Consider the following 20447-nt stretch of genomic DNA (forward strand, 5'->3'; position numbering starts at 1 on the left):
GAACAATTGTCTGTTAACTAAGTTACCTTTTCATAACAGAGTCCCTAGGGCAAGGTAGGTATGGAGGAATGTCGAATCCAGGATCATCCGTGCAGCCCATATCATTACTGTAAGGTATTCCAAAATAGTAGTCAAAGCCTGTAACAAACCAAAACAGAGTAGTCACCAAAGCTAACCTTGCCGTACCATGCTTCAAAAGTGTTGATGGCAGACCTCTTATATTTCATTTGGCAATTTTGTATTGGATGCAAATTGATCAGGTATATCCTTGGATCAATGGAAAAAGGAAATGAGTGTTCTAGGTCGATTACTTTGTGTCACAGATTTCTCTTTCTTTTGTTTATCTCTCCACAGATAATGCCAGACCTACTGAGTGTTTCCAACAATTATTGTTTTCATTTCAGATTTCCAGCATCTGTCATATTTTGCATTAGTATCCTTGAATTGCTGTAGTTGGCTTAATTAATAGTTGAAATCAAGTTGCTGCTGGAACAGATTTTTGATTTATTTATGTAACATCAACCTTATTTTCTCAGTCATTAGTAAATGCAAACTGTTATTGGGAAGGTTAATTGTAGAAAACTGAATAAGCACAAGTTCAAAAAGACTTTGAGCTGTAACTTCTGAGCTATCCAGCATTGAATTTGGGGAGATGCCCCGGAGGAAGATGTGCCGGGAATCCTTTTTGGAAATTCAAAGTTAAGGGTTTGCATGGCAATTGGCCAGAAATGTTCATTTCCTCTGGGTGCTTCTTCTGGAAGGAGCGTTGCTTATTGAATTCACAATGCCAGTGCAATATTTAATGTTCCAAAATAATTGATTAGATAGTCAACTATTTCAAGAGTGGTATTACAGAAAGCAACGATAATTTATTTAAAATAAAACAGAAAGTGTGAGAAATGCTCAGCAGGTCTGTCAGCAGCTGCGAAGAGAGAAACAGAGTTGATGATTGCGATTTAATGCCCCAAAACCAGAGTCCCGTTTTGTCCGCGCATGGCGGGGATTTTCTCGGTGCCTGCAGCGCTGAGAAAGACTCTATCAAATGGAACTCCTTTTTTGGCCTCAATGAGGGACGCGCCTCTGAGGCCACACTTACCTCACTTCCTACACTGACCAGCTGAGCTTGTCAGTGCAGAAAGAGATCGAGGTGCCATTTTTGAATGCTGCTCTGATCTCTCGACCCCCCCACCCACTCCAAATGCCCCAACTTACCTCTTAAGGGGGGTCCTTGAGCGAGCCCCCCCTTAAGGGAAGGGCACCCTCAGGCCAATCCCTGGAATGGGCAACCTGCTACCCAGGCACTGGCTGGGATAATGAGATTATCAATGTCTTAAATCATTGAAATGTGACTGCTGGTAACTGAATGTTAAAATAACAACTAGATTTCATAGCAATAGAATGTCCCAAGATTTTTCACAGAGGCATGATGAAAGTATTAGTGCCAAGCCAAATAGGATATATAAACGGCAAGGTGACCAAAGGGGAATATTAACCTAATCTGATCAGCAGGATACTGACAAGACTGGATCTGCTGCCTGTGCTACAGTCCATACAATATTACTTTCTATTTATGTTAATTAGTTAGATTAAAATCATCCTGAAAAAAGTTGGACAAATAGGCAGGTTTTAAGAAGTTAGAGGAGAATATGGATATGGACGCGTTGGTGTAGAATCTCATTCTTCTGTATACATAATACAGGCTCAGCATCGCCACCATTATCATGGTGGTTATTTTCAAGTGTGGTCAATAGGCAGGGAAATGGGAAAATCTCAAGGCACATGGCCTTATCTTCCTGCTTAATTTAAGTGTGCATCTCAAGCCTCCGGCAAGCAGATCAGAGTCATGATTGGTGCACCACAGTGGCACAGTGGTTAACACTATTGCCTCACAGTGCCAGGGAACCGGGTTCAATTCCAGCCTTAGGCGACTGTCTGTGTGGAGTTTGCATGTTCTCCCCGTGTCTGCGTGGGTTTCTTCCGGGCGCTCCTGTTTCCGCCCACAATCTAAAGATGCGCAGGATAGTTAGATTGGCTAAGCTAAATTGCTTATTGTGAAGTTCTTTCTTACCACGAAAATTAGGGTGGTAATAGCCATGATGTCCAAGATGCCATTTACCTGTGTACAAGAAATAAGTATACACAAATATTTTATTTACAAATTACAAATCCAGTATTTTAACTAGAACTACTGAAAAAACATTTTAGTTTTCAAAATATGTATTTTTCAAATACTATATACAAAATTATTTCTACCTATTTTTAGTGATTATTTCAAAATACATATGTATAAAAGCATTAATTAAAACAAAGTGCGGTGGGACACTTTTGTGGTGAAATCCATGACAACATTTCCTACATCCGATTTGAGTTAATTAACCTCCATTGCATCTAGGGTTGGGGTGTAGGCATTGATGGCTGTGATGTGCTGCTTCTGGGCCAGGGTGAGCCATAGGGTCATGGGTGCTCGCTCACCCCTCACTCTGTAGAGATGATGTTCTTCTGGCATGCCTTTCCAGAAGAAGGTGTATCCACCATCTTGTTCTTTAAGCTGGTCTTCTCCTGCAAGTCGTGTCTCGCTCAGGGCGGCGATGTGAATGTTGTGGCGCCGGAGTGCCCGGGCTATAATGGAAGTGCAACTTTCAGCTCTGTTGCTGTTGTCCATAAGAGTCCTGACATTCCAGGTCCTGAAATTAATTTGAGTGGGTGGAGTGGGGTCAAGGTAGAAGAATCCTGTGCGTGGATTCTTAACCACCACATAGTCCCAGCGGAGCGAGGCCTTGGCCCAGTGGCAGGGAAATCTGAGACGACTAGAGACCAGGCCATGTAAGTGCTGTGTTTTGTGATCATGTCTTGCAATGATTATACAGAACTGCTGATGACTTTGCCAGAACAATGATTTATTAATGTACACGTGGTAAGTTACTTTAGACTCTCGTGGAACTACCCGATTTGCGCCTCTCCTCATGTATGCCTTACCACCTTCTGCTGCTCGCTGGATGTTACCTGACTGATATCTGAAGCTACCTGCTGGTGGGAGGTCACACTGCTGAATACATTTGAATACATCTAACATTATCTACAGGTATACCACCACAATAAGTACTCCAGCTAAAACAGCAGATCAGAGGACGGGAATCCTGTAATGAGTAGCACATCTCCAGATTCCCAAAAGTCGACAATGCACTAGCCAGGAGTGTAATGGAGTACTCTCTATTTGCCTGGATGGGTGCATATCCAAGAATACTCAAGAAGCTCAACATCATTCAGGTCATGCCAGGAGCACTATTCTAGGCCCCATTTTCAAATGGAATAAGAATAGGTTTGCATTTCTAAAGCAGTGCATTGCATAGAATGTAAGCGCAAGGAGGTTAAGATGGAGATGTAGAAAATGCTCGTTAGGCCACAGCTGGAGGATTGTGCGTACTGCTGGTCATAGCACTATCAGAAGGATATGATTGCATTAGAAAGGTTGCAGATGAGAATTTTCAGGAACAGGTAGACGAGGGTAGAGCAGTTGATGTGGTGTATATGGATTTCAGTAAAGCGTTTGATAAGGTTCCCCACGGTCGGCTATTGCAGAAAATACGGAGGCTGGGGATTGAGGGTGATTTAGAGATGTGGATCAGAAATTGGCTAGTTGAAAGAAGACAGAGAGTGGTAGTTGATGGGAAATGTTCAGAATGGAGTTCAGTTACGAGTGGCGTACCACAAGGATCTGTTCTGGGGCCGTTGCTGTTTGTCATTTTTATAAATGACCTAGAGGAGGGCGCAGAAGGATGGGTGAGTAAATTTGCAGACGACACTAAAGTCGGTGGAGTTGTAGACAGTGCGGAAGGATGTTGCAGGTTACAGAGGGACATAGATAAGCTGCAGAGCTGGGCTGAGAGGTGGCAAATGGAGTTTAATGTGGAGAAGTGTGAGGTGATTCACTTTGGAAAGAATAACAGGAATGCGGAATATTTGGCTAATGGTAAAATTCTTGGTAGTGTGGATGAGCAGAGGGATCTCGGTGTCCATGTACATAGATCCCTGAAAGTTGCCACCCAGGTTGATAGGGTTGTGAAGAAGGCCTATGGTGTGTTGGCCTTTATTGGTAGAGGGATTGAGTTCCGGAGCCATGAGGTCATGATGCAGCTGTACCAAACTCTGGTACGGCCGCATTTGGAGTATTGCGTACAGTTCTGGTCGCCTCATTATAGGAAGGACGTGGAAGCTTTGGAACGGGTGCAGAGGAGATTTACCAGGATGTTGCCTGGTATGGAGGGAAAATCTTATGAGGAAAGGCTGATGGACTTGAGGTTGTTTTCGTTAGAGAGAAGAAGGTTAAGAGGTGACTTAATAGAGGCATACAAAATGATCAGAGGGTTAGATAGGGTGGACAGCGAGAGCCTTCTCCCGCGGATGGAGGTGGCTAGCACGAGGGGACATAGCCTTAAATTGAGGGGTAATAGATATAGGACAGAGGTCAGAGGTGGGTTTTTTACGCAAAGAGTGGTGAGGCCGTGGAATGCCCTACCTGCAACAGTAGTGAACTCGCCAACATTGAGGGCATTTAAAAATTTATTGGATAAGCATATGGATGATAAGGGCATAGTGTAGGTTAGATGGCCTTTAGTTTTTTTTCCATGTCGGTGCAACATCGAGGGCCGAAGGGCCTGTACTGCGCTGTATCGTTCTATGTTCTATGTTCTCTATGTTGCCTGGCCTGGACCGTTTCACCAATGAAGAGAAACTGGAGCATGGAGGGGGGAAGGGGGAGAAGATATACCAAGAAAGATTATGCAAATAAGAAACTGTATAAATTGTAAATATCGGACACAAAAGTTTCATTCTGTAAAATTGAAAAATGCCAATAAAAACATTTAAAAAAAACATTCTCCTCTCTCTGACTGTAATAGCCTTTGACAATCTTTTTCTTTTTACATACAGAACCTACCTATGCTCTCCTATTCTATTTTTCCTTTCTTTATCACTTTCTTGTTCTTCCCTTGCTGAATTCTTAAAAGACTCCCAAGCCTCTTCCTTTGATCTAATACAATCTTTCACGTCTCTTGTTAGCCACGGTTAGATCATTTTTTATTTTGGGTTTTTGCCTTTTTGCTAACCTAATGGACAGAAAGGGAATATGCTTGCAACGTAAATGTAAGTGACTGCTTGCATTGTGCCTCCTTAAATTATTTATTACTTTTACATCTAAGACTGCACAACAATCAGGGTGGCATTCCAAATCTAAGATAAAAACAAGTAATATTTGTCTCTTTCCCAATAATTTGGCTTTTTATCTGTAGTGATTATAGGCAAGATGCTATAACCTTTTGTGATGCCACTTGCAATTGTACAGAAGAACATGGTAGTCATAACATGGGAAAGGGAATAAAAATAACTAAAACTATAAATACCAATTACTGCTGTAGAATAATTGGCCTCCTTTAGAACTTGTGCCAGCGTAATTTCATTCAGCGGCAAGCCAGCAACTGAGCTGCGAGCAAAATTATGGGTAACACCATTCCGTAACCCCAGACGCCCTGTCAACAAAGAAGCCCGAGATGGGGAACAAGTAGAGGCAGCTGCATGGAAATCCTCAAATCTGGAATAACAAACAAGGAGCAAAACCTGAAAATTATTACATGCACGCTATCATATAGCAAGCTAGAAAACCGACTTGTATTTTTTCTTGTTGATACTGCATGATTTTTTATAGTAGCGGTTACTTTCAGTTGAAATGTAAAGGAATAGTCAGTTATAAAGCAGTGGAATTACCATCCCTTTGATACAACGAACCAGAGATTGAGTTTGATACCCAAAGCTACACTCCATCTCACCCTAGCCCTGGAGAGTATCTGGAGCTCACGAGTCTTTTTTAAAAAAAAATTTAGATTACCCAATTATTAAGGGGCAATTTAGCGTGGCCAATCCACCTACTCTGCACATTTTTGGGTTGTGGGGGCGAAACCCACGCAGACACGGGGAGAATGTGCAAACTCCACACGGACAGTGACCCAGAGCCGGGATCGAACCTGGGACCTCAGCCCGTGAGGCGGTTGTGCTAACCACTAGGCCACCATGCTGCCCTAAGAGCTCACGAGTCTTTAAATTTCTCAGCATTAACATGTCCCACTTGAGAACAGCATTCACAAAACCATGCATTGAAATTCACATGAACAGATCTAAAATGGAATTAATTCCCAACAAAAACCCAAAACATTACAAGATATGCATAAGAGATCTACTGATCTGTTACTCTGTCTTCCCCGCTGCAACATTAGTTTTTGCCAAACATTTCCTTTATGATTATACATTCTGTTGCAGTGATTTATCTGATAGAAGTAGAAATCACATTAAACATCTGAGCGATTAAAGAGCAACTGTGTAAACAGTCAAAAACTCTCCTTACCAAGACAAGATAATACAAATTAAAGGTTACTTGAGGTAAAGAGTTCAACATTAGCAAAAGAAAATGCAGGATCAAATGGCTGGAGTTTCTTTGCAAATGGTACAAATATTATTCTTACCTCATTCCCTCCTTAGCCATCTTGTCCAAATTTGGTGTCTCCTTTGTCAATGGCCAGTTTGCACCAAGGTCACCCCATCCAATGTCATCAGCCAGGATTATGATGAAGTTTGGCTTTCCTGAATAGGTACCGACATGAACTGTATTGAAGTCAACATTGTAATAAAGAAATCCACTGATGAGTGCCACAGTGAAGAAGGCCATCACTGAGAAAACTTCCATTTTCTTATAAATATGGTTCAAAGCGTCTCCTGGTATTTCCTCAACTTCTCCATTCTTAACTGTAACAATGTCAACATCTGCAAAGTTAAAGATCACAATATTCAATCACATTTGTTCAAGCAAAATCTAAATCTTTTTTAAATATAAATTTAGAGTACCCAATTATTTTTTTCCCAATTAGAGGGCAACTTACCTACCCTGCACATCTTTTGATTGTGGGGGTGAGACCCACGCAAACACGGGGAGATGTGCAAACTCCACACAGACAGTGACCTGGGGCCGGGATCGAACCCAGGTCCTCACCGCCGTGAGGCAGCAGTGCTAACCGCTGCGCCACCTTGCCGCCCCACAATTAAAATTTCAACACAGAAGGTTCATTCGGCCTGTTGTGCCAATGCTCACGCAACATCAAAGCTATTTAACTGTAACACATAAGTTCCACTCGCCTTTAAGTGATTATCTAAGTTTCTCTTAAATGGTGTAACTGATGGGCGGCACGGTGGCACAGTGGTTCGCACTGCTGCCTCACGGCGTCGGGGACTCGGGTTTGATCCCAGCCCCGGGTCACTGTCCGTGTGGCGTTGCACATTTTCCCGTGTCTGCGTGGGTCTCACCCCCACAACCCAAAAAGATGTGCAGGGTAGGATGAATGACCATGCTAAATTGCCCCTTCAAAGGAAGGAAAGAATTGGGTACTCTAAATTAAGTTTTAAAAATGGTGTAACTGACTCAGTTTCAAAAACCATTCGTGGTAGTGCATTCGCTATTTGATAAACTTTTGTGAGAAAAGTATTTCTTCTAGCCTCCTCCCTTTAGCCATGATCTTTTTGCTCTTTAATCTCTCAAACCTTATCATTCCCTCTCAGCCGTCTCTGTTCTAGTGGAGATAATCATATTGGCTGGAATTCTCCGGCTGGTCTTTGGGATTCTCTGGTCCCACAAGCAGCGTACTCAAGCTTGGTTACCTGATAGTGTGGGTGGCTTCAACGGGAAATCTCATTGACAGCAGCGGGAAGAGAGAACCCCGCCAATAAATGGCACACTGCCTCCAACCACCGAAAACACGGGGCTAGGCGACCGGGGAAGGCAGCCCATTGTTTTTCAAATCTCTGATCTTAACTAAACCTTCTCATGCCTGGTAATGTTCCAGTACAGGGCTTTTCAAATTACTGGTCACAACCCACGGGTGGGTCGCAGGTGGGTGTCAGAAGGGTGTTCCCGCCACGAACTGAAACAGCCTTGCAACAAATGGGTTTTGCAAACCTGTCCTTAATATCAGGATACCTTACCCTTTCTGCTTAATTTCTGTTAGAGCAAGCACTACTTCCGTCAGCATTTGCCTGGCAAATAACAAAGCAATTCCGGCTTTCACGCTCTTTTAAAACAGAATGACGACGCTGCACTTTTCTCCTGAAAGCACGATGTGTGTTTCCCCCAAGACAATGCTGGGATATTACAATGCATAGCCATTCCACATCCCTGGATATTAGGTAAGGCCGAAGAGTGCACAATATTTTGTAAAATTTAGCCATTTGGCAGCGGGTAAGATGGAAATGCTTTATGAGTCTTGAGAAGAGCTTTGGGGAACGGAACCAAAGGAGAATTAAATGTGAACAGCTGACTCATCAGAGACAGTCAAAGCCATTTTTCAGACTCTGAAACATTTATTCTGAATGATTGGAGAAATTGACCACAGTTAGTAACTGACGGGACTTTTATTACTGTACAGGAAAAAAAACATTACATCGATTTCAGGACAATTGGAATATTGGATCAGAAATTCCAATAAAAAGCTAGATTGTCGAAGGCTGGAGGTTGGTTATTCGCAGTGACATGGATGTTTGTGGAATGGAGCAGATTAGACTGTTCCCAAGTATCCACCATAAATTTCCCATGCTTTATTCTGTTTTTAAAAAAAATATTTTTATTCAAGGCTTTTCAACAACATATAAATAAAATATCAAAAGAACAACCAAAGAGCCACAAAAGGTCATCACATCAACCCACCCAACAACCCCAACCCTCCTGACACCGACCTACAACCACATCCCGCCTTCCCCTTTTTTTAACCCCCCCCCCCCCCCATCGCTTGGCCCCTCAATCCTCCTTGAAGAAATCGATGAACGGTTTCCACCTCCGAATGAACCCTTCTACCAATCCCCGCAGAGTGAACTAGATCTTCTCCAACCGCAGAAATACAGCCAGGTCGCTCACCCACACTCCTGCCTTCAGCAGCTCCGTGCCCCTCTAACATAACAAAATCTGTCTCCGGGCTATCAGGGAGGCAAAGGCCTATACATTGGCTTCTCTCCACCCCCGCCATACTTCCGGATCTTCCGATACCCCAAATATTGCCACCTCCGGACTCGGGGCCACCCTCAACCCCAGAACCTCGGACATAACATCGAAGAACCCCTAACAGAACCCTCTTAGCCTTGGACATAGCCAAAACATGTGAACGTAATTCCCGGACCCCTTCGTGCACCACCCACGCCTATCCTCCATCCCATCAAAAAACCTGCTCATCCTCGCCACCGTCATGTGGGCCCTATGCACCACTTTAAACTGGATGAGGCTTAACCTCGCACGCGACCAGGATGCATTCACCCTTCTCAAAGCCTCAGCCGACGTCTCACCCCCCCCCCCCAGCTCCTCCCTCAACTGCTCCTCCCACTTGCGCTTAACATCCTCCACCCAAATGCCCTCCCACTCCATCAGTTCCTTGTAAATATCCGAAACCTTCCCCTAATTTGTCCTCTAACAGAAGGTTATCTTGCAACACCAGAGGCCGCAACCCTGGGAAAGACGGCACCTCCCTCCTCACAAAATCCCAAACCTGCATGTACGTAAACCTATTCGCCTTATGCAACTCGTATTCCTCCAACTTCCAATGGCTGTCACAAGGGGACAAAATTTACAGGTGATTGGAGGAAGGTATAGGGGAGATGTCAGAGGTAGGTTCTTCACACAGAGAGTGGTGGGTGTGTGGAATGCACTGCCAGCAGAGGTGGTGGAGTCAGAGTCATTAGGGACATTTAAGCAACTCTTAAGACAGGCACATGGACAGCAGTAAATTGAAGGGGCGTAGGTTAGGTTGATCTTAGATTAGGATAAATGGTCAGCACAACATCGTGGGCTGAAGGGCCTGTACTGTTCTATGTTCTATATTCTCAAGCCCTGCAAATTTTGCCCCCCAAAAACAAGTCCCTGAAGTACTCAATCCCCGCTTGCCGCCACCCCCGGAACCTCGCATCCAGGCTCGCCGGCACAAACCTATGATTATCGCAAATAGACGTCCACAACAAGATGCCCTCTAACCCCAAAATGCTGCCTACGATGTCCCCAGAGCTGGCACCACCACTGGACTAACGGAATACCTGGCCAGCGAGAATGGCAGAGGTGCCAATAACGAAGTCCTCAGGCACGTCCCCCGAAACGATTCCGCTTCCACCCATCCGCAAACCGACCTCTCTTCCACTGCCTATTTCCTCACCATCGCAACGTTTGCAGCCCAATAATCATTGATCAAATTCAGCAACACCGGCCCCGGCTCCAAAAAGCTCATCGCACCCGCGGGGTCCTCCCCACCCACACAAACCCCCGAGATCAATCACTTTTCTGAAAAATGACTGAGGGACAATGATGTGGAGGTTCTGAAAAATGAACAGAAACCTAGGCAGCACCGTCATTTTAACTGTGCACCTGCCCTGCCAGCAACAACGGCAAAAAATCCCACCTCCTAAAATCCGCCTTCATCCCATCCACAAATTGAGCTAAATTCAACCTATGCAGCTAGGACCAGCTCCGCTCCAACTGGACACTGAGGTATCTAAAGCTCGTTCCCACCATCCTAAATGGCCGCCACCCTAACCCCTTTCCCTTTCCCCTAGCATTGATCTCACCTCGTTCCTTCCCATATTCAATTTATATCCCTAAAACCGGCCAAAATCCCCACGATCCCCACCAATGCAGCCCAACGGATCTTAAACATATAATAGCAGATGATCTGCATACAATGAAACCCTAGGCTCCACCAACCCCCCCCCCCCCCCCCCCCCCCCCCCGCCCCCACCGCTCAATCCCTCTCCAATCCACCCTAAGCGCCATTGCCAGTGGCTCTCTTGCCATGCCGAAAAGCAGCAGGGAGAGCGGACATCCCGTCTCGTCCCAGTGTAACCCAAAGTATCCCAAACTCACTTGGTTCGTCTGTACACTCGCCACCGGACCCAATCCACAAACACCTGCCCGTAAGCGAACCTCCGCAACAGCTCAAACAAATGCGTCCACTCCGGCCGATCAAAAGCATCCATCGCCACCACTATCTCTACCTCCTGCCCCTCCCTGAGGGCATCATAATCATATTAAGTAGCCTCCGGACATTTGCCAACAACTGCCTTCCTTTCACAAAACTTGGCTGATCCTCTCCAATCAACCCCGACACACAGTCCTCAATCCGCGATGCAAGCACCTTCGCCAATAATTTGGCACCAACATTCAATAACAATATCGGGCGGTATGACCCGCACGGCTCCAGGTCCATGGCATTTTTAAGAATCAGGGAGATAAGAAGCCTGCGACAAAGTAGGGGGGAGTTCCCCCCTCTCCTTCGCTTCATTATACGGCCTCACCAGCGGCCCAAGCTCCGCCCAAAAAGTCTTATCAAACCCCACTTTAAATCTGTACGGTCCCGGGGCCTTCCTTGTCCGCATGCCATCCATCACCTCCCACAGCCCAATCGGGGCCTGCAGGCCCTGCACCTGCCCCTCCTTCACCTTGGGAAACGCCTCATCCCCTTTTCCCCTTCTTGGGGGCTCCGACTCATAAAACCTCCTATAGAAGGCCTCTGAATCCAGCACCACCTTACCCCCTCAACCCTCACTCTACCAATCTTTCTAGCCGCTAATTCCTGCGGAAGTATAGGTGCTGTTGTGTTTTCTCGGTCCTTGCTTCAATGTGGGTGGACCAGGACAGATAGTTGGTGATGTGCACACCAAGGAATTTGAAGCTGTCAATCATCTCCACCTCGGCACCATTGATACAGACAAGGCATGATACTTGACTTCCTGAAGTCAATGACCAGCTCCTTAGTTTTGCTGACGGTGAGGGAGAGATTACTGTCATTACACCATTCACTAGGTTCTCTATGTCCCTCCTGTACTCTGACTCATTGTTGTTTGAGAACCGGCCCACTATGGTTATGTCATCAGTAAACCTGTAGATGGAATTGGATCCTAACTTTGCCACACAGTCATGTGTATATAGGGAATATAGTAGGGGGCTAATTACGCAGCCTTGCGGGGCCCCGGTATTGAGGACTATCGTGGAGGAGGTGTTGTTTATCCTTACTGATTGTGGTCTATGGGTCAGAAAGTCGAGGATCCAGTTGCAGAGTGAGGAGCCAAGTCCTAGGTTTTGGAGTTTGGTAATGAGCTTGGCTGGGATTATGGTGTTGAAAGTGGAGCTGTAGTCAATGAATAGGAGCCTAACGTAGGAGTCCTTGATGTTGAGATTGTTGCTCTATTTATTTATCTCGGTGAATCACACGCCTTTCCCTTATATCGATCAAATGACCACACAACCAGTTAGTTAGTTCAAAAGATGGTTTATTTACATACACAAGAGTTAGAACATAGAACAGTACAGCACAGAACAGGCCCTTCGGCCCTCGATGTTGTGCCGAGCAATGATCACCCTACTCAAACCCACATATCCACCCTATACCCGTAACCCAACAACCCCCCCTTAACCTTACTTTTTAGGACACTACGGGCAATTTAGCATGGCCAATCCACCTAACCCGCACATCTTTGGACTGTGGGAGGAAACCGGAGCACCCGGAGGAAACCCACACACACACGGGGAGGACGTGCAGACTCCACACAGACAGTGACCCAGCCGGGAATCGAACCTGGGACCCTGGAGCTGTGAAGCATTTATGCTAACCACCATGCTACCGTGCTGCCCTTAGCTCAACATGCAAACACAATATCTACTACGAGTTAAATTATACCTATCAGCCGGAGCTGATGGAGGGGAGGAAGGATGATGTTGTGGCTCTCGCCTCTCTGAGATGTAAGTCGAGCGTTAAGCTTGTCCAGCTTGTTTTCGATCGCAATCCCAACGATTCCGCCCCGACTGCTGGTGTTATCTTGTGTTACGGCCTATTTATAAACCCGCTAGAATTAAGAATGAAAGTATTACATGAAGCTGCAGAACAAATCAGGATATCCTTGATCACAGGTAAATTATTCCTGGGGCGGCACGGCGGCACAGTGGTTAGCACTGCTGCCTCACATCTCCAGGGTCCCAGGTTCAATTCCGGCTTCAGGTGTCTGTCTGTGTGGAGTTTGCACTTTCTCCCCGTGTCTGCCTGGGTTTCCTCCGGGTGCTCCGGTTTCCTCTCACTGTCTAAAGATCTGCAGGTTAGGTGGATTGGCCGTGATAAATTGCCCCTTAGTGTCCAAAAGATTAGGTCGGGTTTCTGGGATAGGATGGAAGCCTGGGCTTAAATAGGGTGCTCTTTCCAAGGGCCGGTGCAGACACGATGGGCCGAATGGCCTCCTTTTGCACTGTAAAGTTCTATGATTCTATGAAATGTGAGCAGTGCCAGATGGACGATGAGAAATTGCGTTATTTGATTGCTTCCCAGCTGTTATGGAAACTATTGTGACAGGTTCCAAATGCTTTCTGCTAACTGTACCTCTCTCTCTCTGGACAAGCCCCAACATGTTCCATATCATTATGTTTACAATTGAAAATCGAAACCAAAAGCAAGTATGGAATAAATGCAAGACAAAAAAAAAAGTTTAAGGTGAGTTGGCAGTAGTTTGTTCAATGGCAACAACAGATACTGGAAGAGATAGGCGGCAAGAAGCCTGAAGTTCAATGGAAGGTTGCAGGCAGGGAATGACACAAAATTGGGGTGGCAGGCTACAAGACATGACACCTGATTGGCGTGAGATCGTGAGGATCAAGCAGGCTCACCTGTCACATTAAAGGTAAGCAAACGTGGCCTGGATCCCAAGGTTTGGCCGGCGTGGGTCCCGAAGTTCGGCCCGTTGCCAAAAGTGGGTCCTGGGAAAAAAAGTTTGAAAAACACGTTCCTTGGCTCCAATTCTACTGAAGCCTAACTAATGTTTTCCACAGATTAATTATAATTTCTTGGGTATGTTTTTAAATCCTCCATTTAAAAATTTTTATTGAATTTTTTTTTTCACCTGCAAACCTGCATTTTAAGACCTGTGGAATGCCCACCCTGGATCTCCCTGTTCCCAAAATCTATTCCATGTGGTCATGTTCAAATCAATTAAGCATGTGTAAAACAAGAGGCCCAAATGCAGACTTTTTTTACATTCCATTATTTAAATCTATTCATTCTCTCTTTTTGCTATTCTTCAGTCCTCCTCTATCCATGTAACCATTCAGCCTCTTGAAACCACAGTATTTTTGTGGCTGGTCCAGTTAAGTTCTGGTCATTGGTGAGCCTAGAATGTTGATCATGATGTGGAGATGCCGGCGTTGGACTGGGGTGAGCACAGTAAGAAGTCTTACAACACCAGGTTAAAGTCCAACAGGTTTGTTTCAAACACGAGCTTTCGGAGCACGGCTCCTTCTTCAGGTGAATTTTACCTGAAGAAGGAGCCGTGCTCCGAAAGCTCGTGTTTGAAACAAACCTGTTGGACTTTAACCTGGTCTAGAATGTTGATGATAGAGGTGTCAAGATACTGGAGTAAAAGGAAGATTCAAGAATTGAGTTAAATCAAGGTTAAAAATAAAATTGGGATACAATAAAGATTTGTATTAAAGGGAACGGATAGGAGTGCAGATATCTGAAGGGGTGTTTTTGGTATGTATGAAAAATAACGTAGCAGCAAGGAAACAAGTGTTTACCTTAGTGACTGGGGGTTGAACAATGGTGTATGGAGATTGGTGTTCAAACTGCAGAAGAGGGGAGTTCACAGTGATGAGATAAGATTATAATCTGCACCTATATGCTCGCACCGGGCACAAAGCGGAGCACAAATCACCTGACTCGCAGGGTGCAGAGTGATCTGGATAGTTTGCACCTATGTGCTAAAAGCATGGTCCAAGGTGTTATTGAGATAGAATAACATCAAATGGAAAAAACAATATATCCATAGCCGGGTAACTGAGTATAGCAGGATAAGAGGGAAAGAAGTACAGCTGGTTAGTAGCTGACACCCATAGCCATGCCCAGCTAGAAAAGCAGGTTCTCCCGAGAACGTTGGTGCTTAAAGCTGCTGTTTTAAAAAACTCTCAAAGAGAAGAAACTAAGGGTCGGCATGAAGGCACAGTGGCTAGGACTGCTGCCTCACGGCACCGAGGACCCAGGTTCGATCCCGGTCCCGGGTCACAGTCCGTGTGGAGTTTGTAAATTCTCCCCATGTCTGCGTGGGTCTCACTCCCACAACCCAAAGATGTGCAGGGTAGGTGGATTGGCCGCGCTAAATTGCCCCTTAATTGGAAAAAAATGAATTGGGTAATTTAATTAAAAATAAAAAAAAGAGAAGAAACTATGGACAGAACTGAAGAAAGGTTTTCCCAAACTGAAAGGTAACTTGTGGGTGGTAACCATATTCTGAATTTTCAATTAGATCAGCTGCCTTTATTTAACAGAGGACATTAACAAGACCTGCAAAGTGCAAAATGGCAAGTCAGATCTCAATCTGGATTAGACGCTGACTGACCTCACAATCAGTCCACTCTGCATGACTCCGACATGAGCGTGGGATATCCGTGCTAGCGCCTTTCGTAGCATGAGAATCAGCCCAGGTCATTGTGGAAGCGCACCCACCCATCATCCTCAGCAACTCTGGGCTTTCCTGCGCTAAAACCAGCAGTGTTGTAGAGTCAGATTTTATAGCCTCTTAAAGACTAGTAAATACTCAGCAGTGATTGGGTGCAATTTTGCCACCCCATTGCGCCTGGCGCCGATCTCATTGAACTGGGAGCATCACAGGAGAGGCCCAAATCGGGCTTTGCAACAGGCGACAAACTGTGCACGAGTCACGCTACCCGCAGCACCTGCCGTGATCTGGATCACGCCCGCACTGGTCTTAACCAGGCACCAATTAGGATTGGTCTCCGGATCACTGTCCGTGTGGAGTTTGCACATGAAAAATGAAATGAAATGAAAATCGCTTATTGTCACGAGTAGGCTTCAATGAAGTTACTGTGAAAAGCCCCTAGTCGCCACATTCCGGTGCCTGTTCAGGGAGGCTGGTACGGGAATTGAACCGTGCTGCTGGCCTGCCTTGGTCTGCTTTCAAAGCCAGCGATTTAGCCCAGTGTGCTCCCTGTGTTTGCGTGGATTTTGCCCCCACAACCAAAAGATGTGCAGGCTAGGTGGATTGGCCACACTGAATTGCCCCTTAATTGGAAAAAATTTAATTGGGTACCCTAAATTTTTTTTTTTAAGTATTGGCCTCCACATGCAGAGACTAGGCGTGTTGGCGGATCTGGGATCTCAGAGACCACTGGAGCACAAAAGGGTGATCAGGGACAAGACAGGGCAGTGTCCTGGCTCTCCCCCTGAACCCGAGAACCCTGCCAATGCCAACCATGGTGTCAGGGGAACTGCCCAGGTGCCAGGCTGGCAGTGCCAGGGTCTGGGCCTGAGGAGGGGCATACCCATGAAAGGAGGGTGAAGGGGGGCTATGAAGGATCTTCATACAAGTTTGGGAGGTGGTGAAGGGGGCGGGGGGGAAGGGAGGAGGGTCCTGAAAGGTGGGGGGGGGGGGCCTGAAAAGGTCTCAATTACCCTAAGGCAGGGCTTTTGCACTTGGGAGGGAGGTGGGGGTTGCCCATGTCTGACGGGGGAGAGCCTGGCATTGTCCGTGGTTGGGGCTATGGGGGACCCTCAAGCTCATTTAGAGATCAGTGCACCCTTTCAAAATGCTGAGGAGCCGGTCTTGCCGGCAAGTTCAGCTCCCCACCGCTGAAAGGAAATTTCTAAATGTGGGCGAGACTGGGAGGAACACCCCAATCACCAAAAAAATGACTAACTGTGGGTGAATTCAGGTCTGGATCTCATCCAAAAAATTTGGTGGGAAACACCCTACCAAACTCATCCAAAATGTCACTTAAGACTGGATTCTTCTGCCCCACCCGCTGCAAGATGAAAAATGAAATGAAAATCGCTTATTGTCACGAGTAGGCTTCAATGAAGTTACTGTGAAAAGCCCCTAGTTGCCACATTCCGGCGCCTGTCCGGGGAGTCTGGTACGCCATGGGCTAGACGCAGACAATGGAAGAGTCCATTGACCTCTGGTGGGATTCTACAGTCATTTTTGGGAGAATCGCACCACTTCTGTCATTCAACTACTGTAAGATTCCGTAGTAACTCATACAAATTAAATATTTAAAATGAACTAACTGGTTGCTAATTAGCAGCTGTATAAAAGTTTTAAATAAAAAATACCAATTAGAAGCAATTTACTGTCTATAACAGTGTTCTTCAAAGTCGGGGGCGGGACCCACGGGTGGGTCGCGGGCGGGTGTCGGGAGGGTCGCGGAGCCGTTGTCCGCTGCGCTCCCGATCGCGCAAATCCCCGCGCAGCAGCCGGCTTTTCATAACGCCGGCTGCAAGCGGGCGCGAACATGTTAATAAAAAATGTGGCCGCATTGCGCATGCGATGATCGTGCGCAGTGCAGCCGCTATTTTTTTAAACAGTTGCAGCTTTTTATTTTACAAGTTCTGTAGTGGTTTTTATTCATTTACTTTATTCATTTAATTTTTATTTTTTTCATTTCTTTTATTCATTTTTTTTACAAGTTCAGGGGGGTTTTATTCTTTTTTTTCATTTATTTTACTCATTTATTTTTATTTTTTTCTGCAAGTTAGGGGGTGGGGGTTATTTGATAAAAATTTTACAGGAAAAAAATGCAGAACTTTGGACAGATGAGGACTCCATACTTTCCGACACCGGACGGCTTCACCTTCATCCAACAGGTTCCATTGGAGGAGCGTGTATGAGGGCCAAAGGGACCCAAAATCATTTCCGCCATTTTTGTCAGCAGCAAACAAGGTAAGAGAAAATGGTGGGTCCCGAAGGTTGGCCCGTTGGTAAAAATGGGTCCCCGGAAAAAAGGTTTGAAGAACACTGGTCTATAAAGTTCATTTTTTAGTTATGCTCTTTACGTAAGTTTCATATTAGTTAACTATTTTGAAGAAAATGAAAAACTCTTAGCTTGTGAATTCCAGATATTTTCTACTCCACTTTAATTGCAGCAATCACAAAGTTATGTTGTCAGAATTCAACCTAAGCAAGGATGCAGGAGTGGGTAGCATAGATCAACTGCAGTGACTGGTTATTGCAACAAGTTCTATGTTGTATTAAAGTTATGTTGAACTCTGAAACAAACACAAAAATAAACTACCAGTATTAGAACAAATCTCAGAAATCTTAGAATCCAATATTTTTAAAAAAACGCAAACAAGGCTGGACAAAAATGAAATCCAAGTATGTAAGGCTTGTAAACACTGCTTTGTCACTAAACAGGCTGTACCAGTTGTGGAGAAGACTGCGATGTTGGGAGTACAGTTTTTTCTCTACATGAACTGTGATATTTAGATCACCTTTGAATCCCCTGAGGGGGTCGGTACAAGGGTTCTTAAGGAGGTGGCAACCTTTCCTCGACTTTCTGGCTCAACGATAAGGTCCTAGGTTAGCAGCAGCAGCAACCCGGGGGGGAGAGGGGTTTAGGGGGATAGTGTTTAAGTTAATTTGCTTATTGTTAATTTATTCTGTTGGTTATTGGGGTTGGGGGGGGTTTGTTATATGCGTTGTTACGGGTGCCGGGGGGGGTGTTTATTATTATTATTGTTATTATTGTTTTGTTGATATATATTTTTCAAAAAATTCCAATAAAAATGATTTTTTTTAAAAACTAAAAAAAAAGATCACCTTTGAATCCTAATCTAAATTCGGGAACATGCATGTCATAGAAAAGGTAGGTAAGAAATGCTGATATGGATAGAAAAGCAGTGTGTTTGTGAGTACAAACATGCATCCAAATATCAATATTTGTCACTACCTGGCTTTTCTGCCTCTCTCAATGAACAGAATTTTTCAAAGACCAAGGTTCGTGCCCGGATGATACTCGTGGTCTTTGGATCAACATACATATTCAAACAGCCATTTTTTGTGATGAAATTCAATAGTGATGCATAGATCTTCGATTAGTGATTGCTCTGCAATGCAGCACCGGAGACGATGCCTAATTTCACTCGTCTTAACTGTTTGATTCTTCTCATTGAATGAGTTTCTTTAATTTTCAGTATATATGGGTAGGAGCATATGCTGAGCTAATTTACAATCACTTCTGTGCCATAGACTTAAAAGAATTGGGACAAAAATTATTTTGAAATAAAATTAAAATATTTTTAACAAAGGATTGATTGCTAGTATACGATATGTTCCTCATCTATAATAGTTAAAATGGTAGCTTCCTAAAGTTTATAACTTCTTGAAAATTTATTATTTAAAACTTCACAAGTTTTAATTAAGGCATAATAATAATATCAATTGCTTAGAGAAGATTTGGGTAAATGTAGATCATGTTCCTTAGCATGTTAGCAAGTGCTGTTATTTTTCTACAAGTGCAGAAAATACCCGAAAGGTAATCCTATAACAAATATTAACGGTCGCTCTTAACACAATTGTTTTTCAAAAAATAATTTTTATTCAAATTTTCCAACAACAAATTTTATCCCAACAACGAAAAGAGAAAAACAATAATCCCTCCCCCCAATACAAAAACAATAAATTAACAACCAGAATGAGTAATAAACATAGAACCATAAGAACAAACCCTCATAACGAACCCATAGTTTCCCCCCCCCCCCTCCCCCCCGGGGTTGCTGCTGAAGTTGACCACCCTCTAATGCTCCGCCAGGAAATCAAGAAAAGGCTGCCACCGCCGAAAGAACCCTTGCACCGACCCCCTCAGGGCAAACTTGACCCTCTCCAGTTTAATGAACCCGGCCATGTCGTTAATCCAGGATTCCGGGCTCGGGTGCTTCGCGTCTCTCCACTGCAAAAGGATCCTTCACCGGGCTACTAGGGATACAAAGGCCAGAATACCGGCCTCTCTCGCCTCCTGCACTCCCGGCTCCGATGCTACCCCAAAAATAGCAGTTCCACCCTGGAGCCAACCACCCTGGACAAGGTCCCCGCCACCCCCTTCCAGAAACCCTCCAACGCCGGACAAGCCCAGAACATGTGGGTGTGATTCGCTGGGCTCCCTGAACACCTGCCACACCTGTCCTCACCTCCAAAGAACCGGTTCAGCCTGGTCCCAGTCATATGCGCCCTATGCAGCACCTTTAGCTGGATTAGGCTAAACCGTGCGCATGAAGAGGAGGAATTCACCCTCCCCAGGGCATCCGCCCACGTCCCCTCGTCAATCTCCTCCCCCAATTCCTCCTCCCACTTCGCTTTCAGCTCCTCCAACGAGGCCTCCTCCCCCTCCTGCATCACCTGATAAATTGCAGCGATCCTACCCTCGCCGACCTACCACTTCGCTTTCAGCTCCTCCACCGAGGCCTCCTCCCCCTCCTGCATCACCTGATAAATTGCAGCGATCCTACCCTCGCCGACCCACGTCCCCGAGAGCACCCTGTCCTGAACCCCCCTTGGCGGCAGTAGCGGAAACTCTGCTACCTGCCACCTAACAAACGCCCTAATCTGCA

General features: G+C 45.3%; 1 protein-coding gene across 12 annotated transcripts in view; it reads right to left on the reverse strand.

Moving 5' to 3' along the window:
• Positions 1-20447, reverse strand: part of LOC119953276 (archaemetzincin-2-like) — a 291941-nt gene that overhangs the window by 106593 nt on the left and 164901 nt on the right. For 11 of the 12 annotated variants that reach the window (XR_005457983.1, XM_038777348.1, XM_038777349.1 and 8 more), the window contains 4 exons: positions 6513-6810; positions 5400-5587; positions 2069-2116; positions 27-138 (listed from right to left, as the gene is read on the reverse strand). Coding sequence is in view for 11 of the 12 variants with exons in the window: in XM_038777348.1 (XP_038633276.1) it covers positions 27-138; positions 2069-2116; positions 5400-5587; positions 6513-6810 (646 nt within the window). In the remaining variant the exon portion in view is untranslated. Of the gene's footprint in view, positions 1-26; positions 139-2068; positions 2117-5399; positions 5588-6512; positions 6811-12743; positions 12891-20447 lie in introns of those variants that run through there. The other variant, XM_038777357.1, reaches the window with a different exon arrangement.

This window comes from Scyliorhinus canicula, chromosome 18 (genome assembly GCF_902713615.1).
Source record: "Scyliorhinus canicula chromosome 18, sScyCan1.1, whole genome shotgun sequence".
Lineage (NCBI taxonomy): Eukaryota > Metazoa > Chordata > Chondrichthyes > Carcharhiniformes > Scyliorhinidae > Scyliorhinus > Scyliorhinus canicula.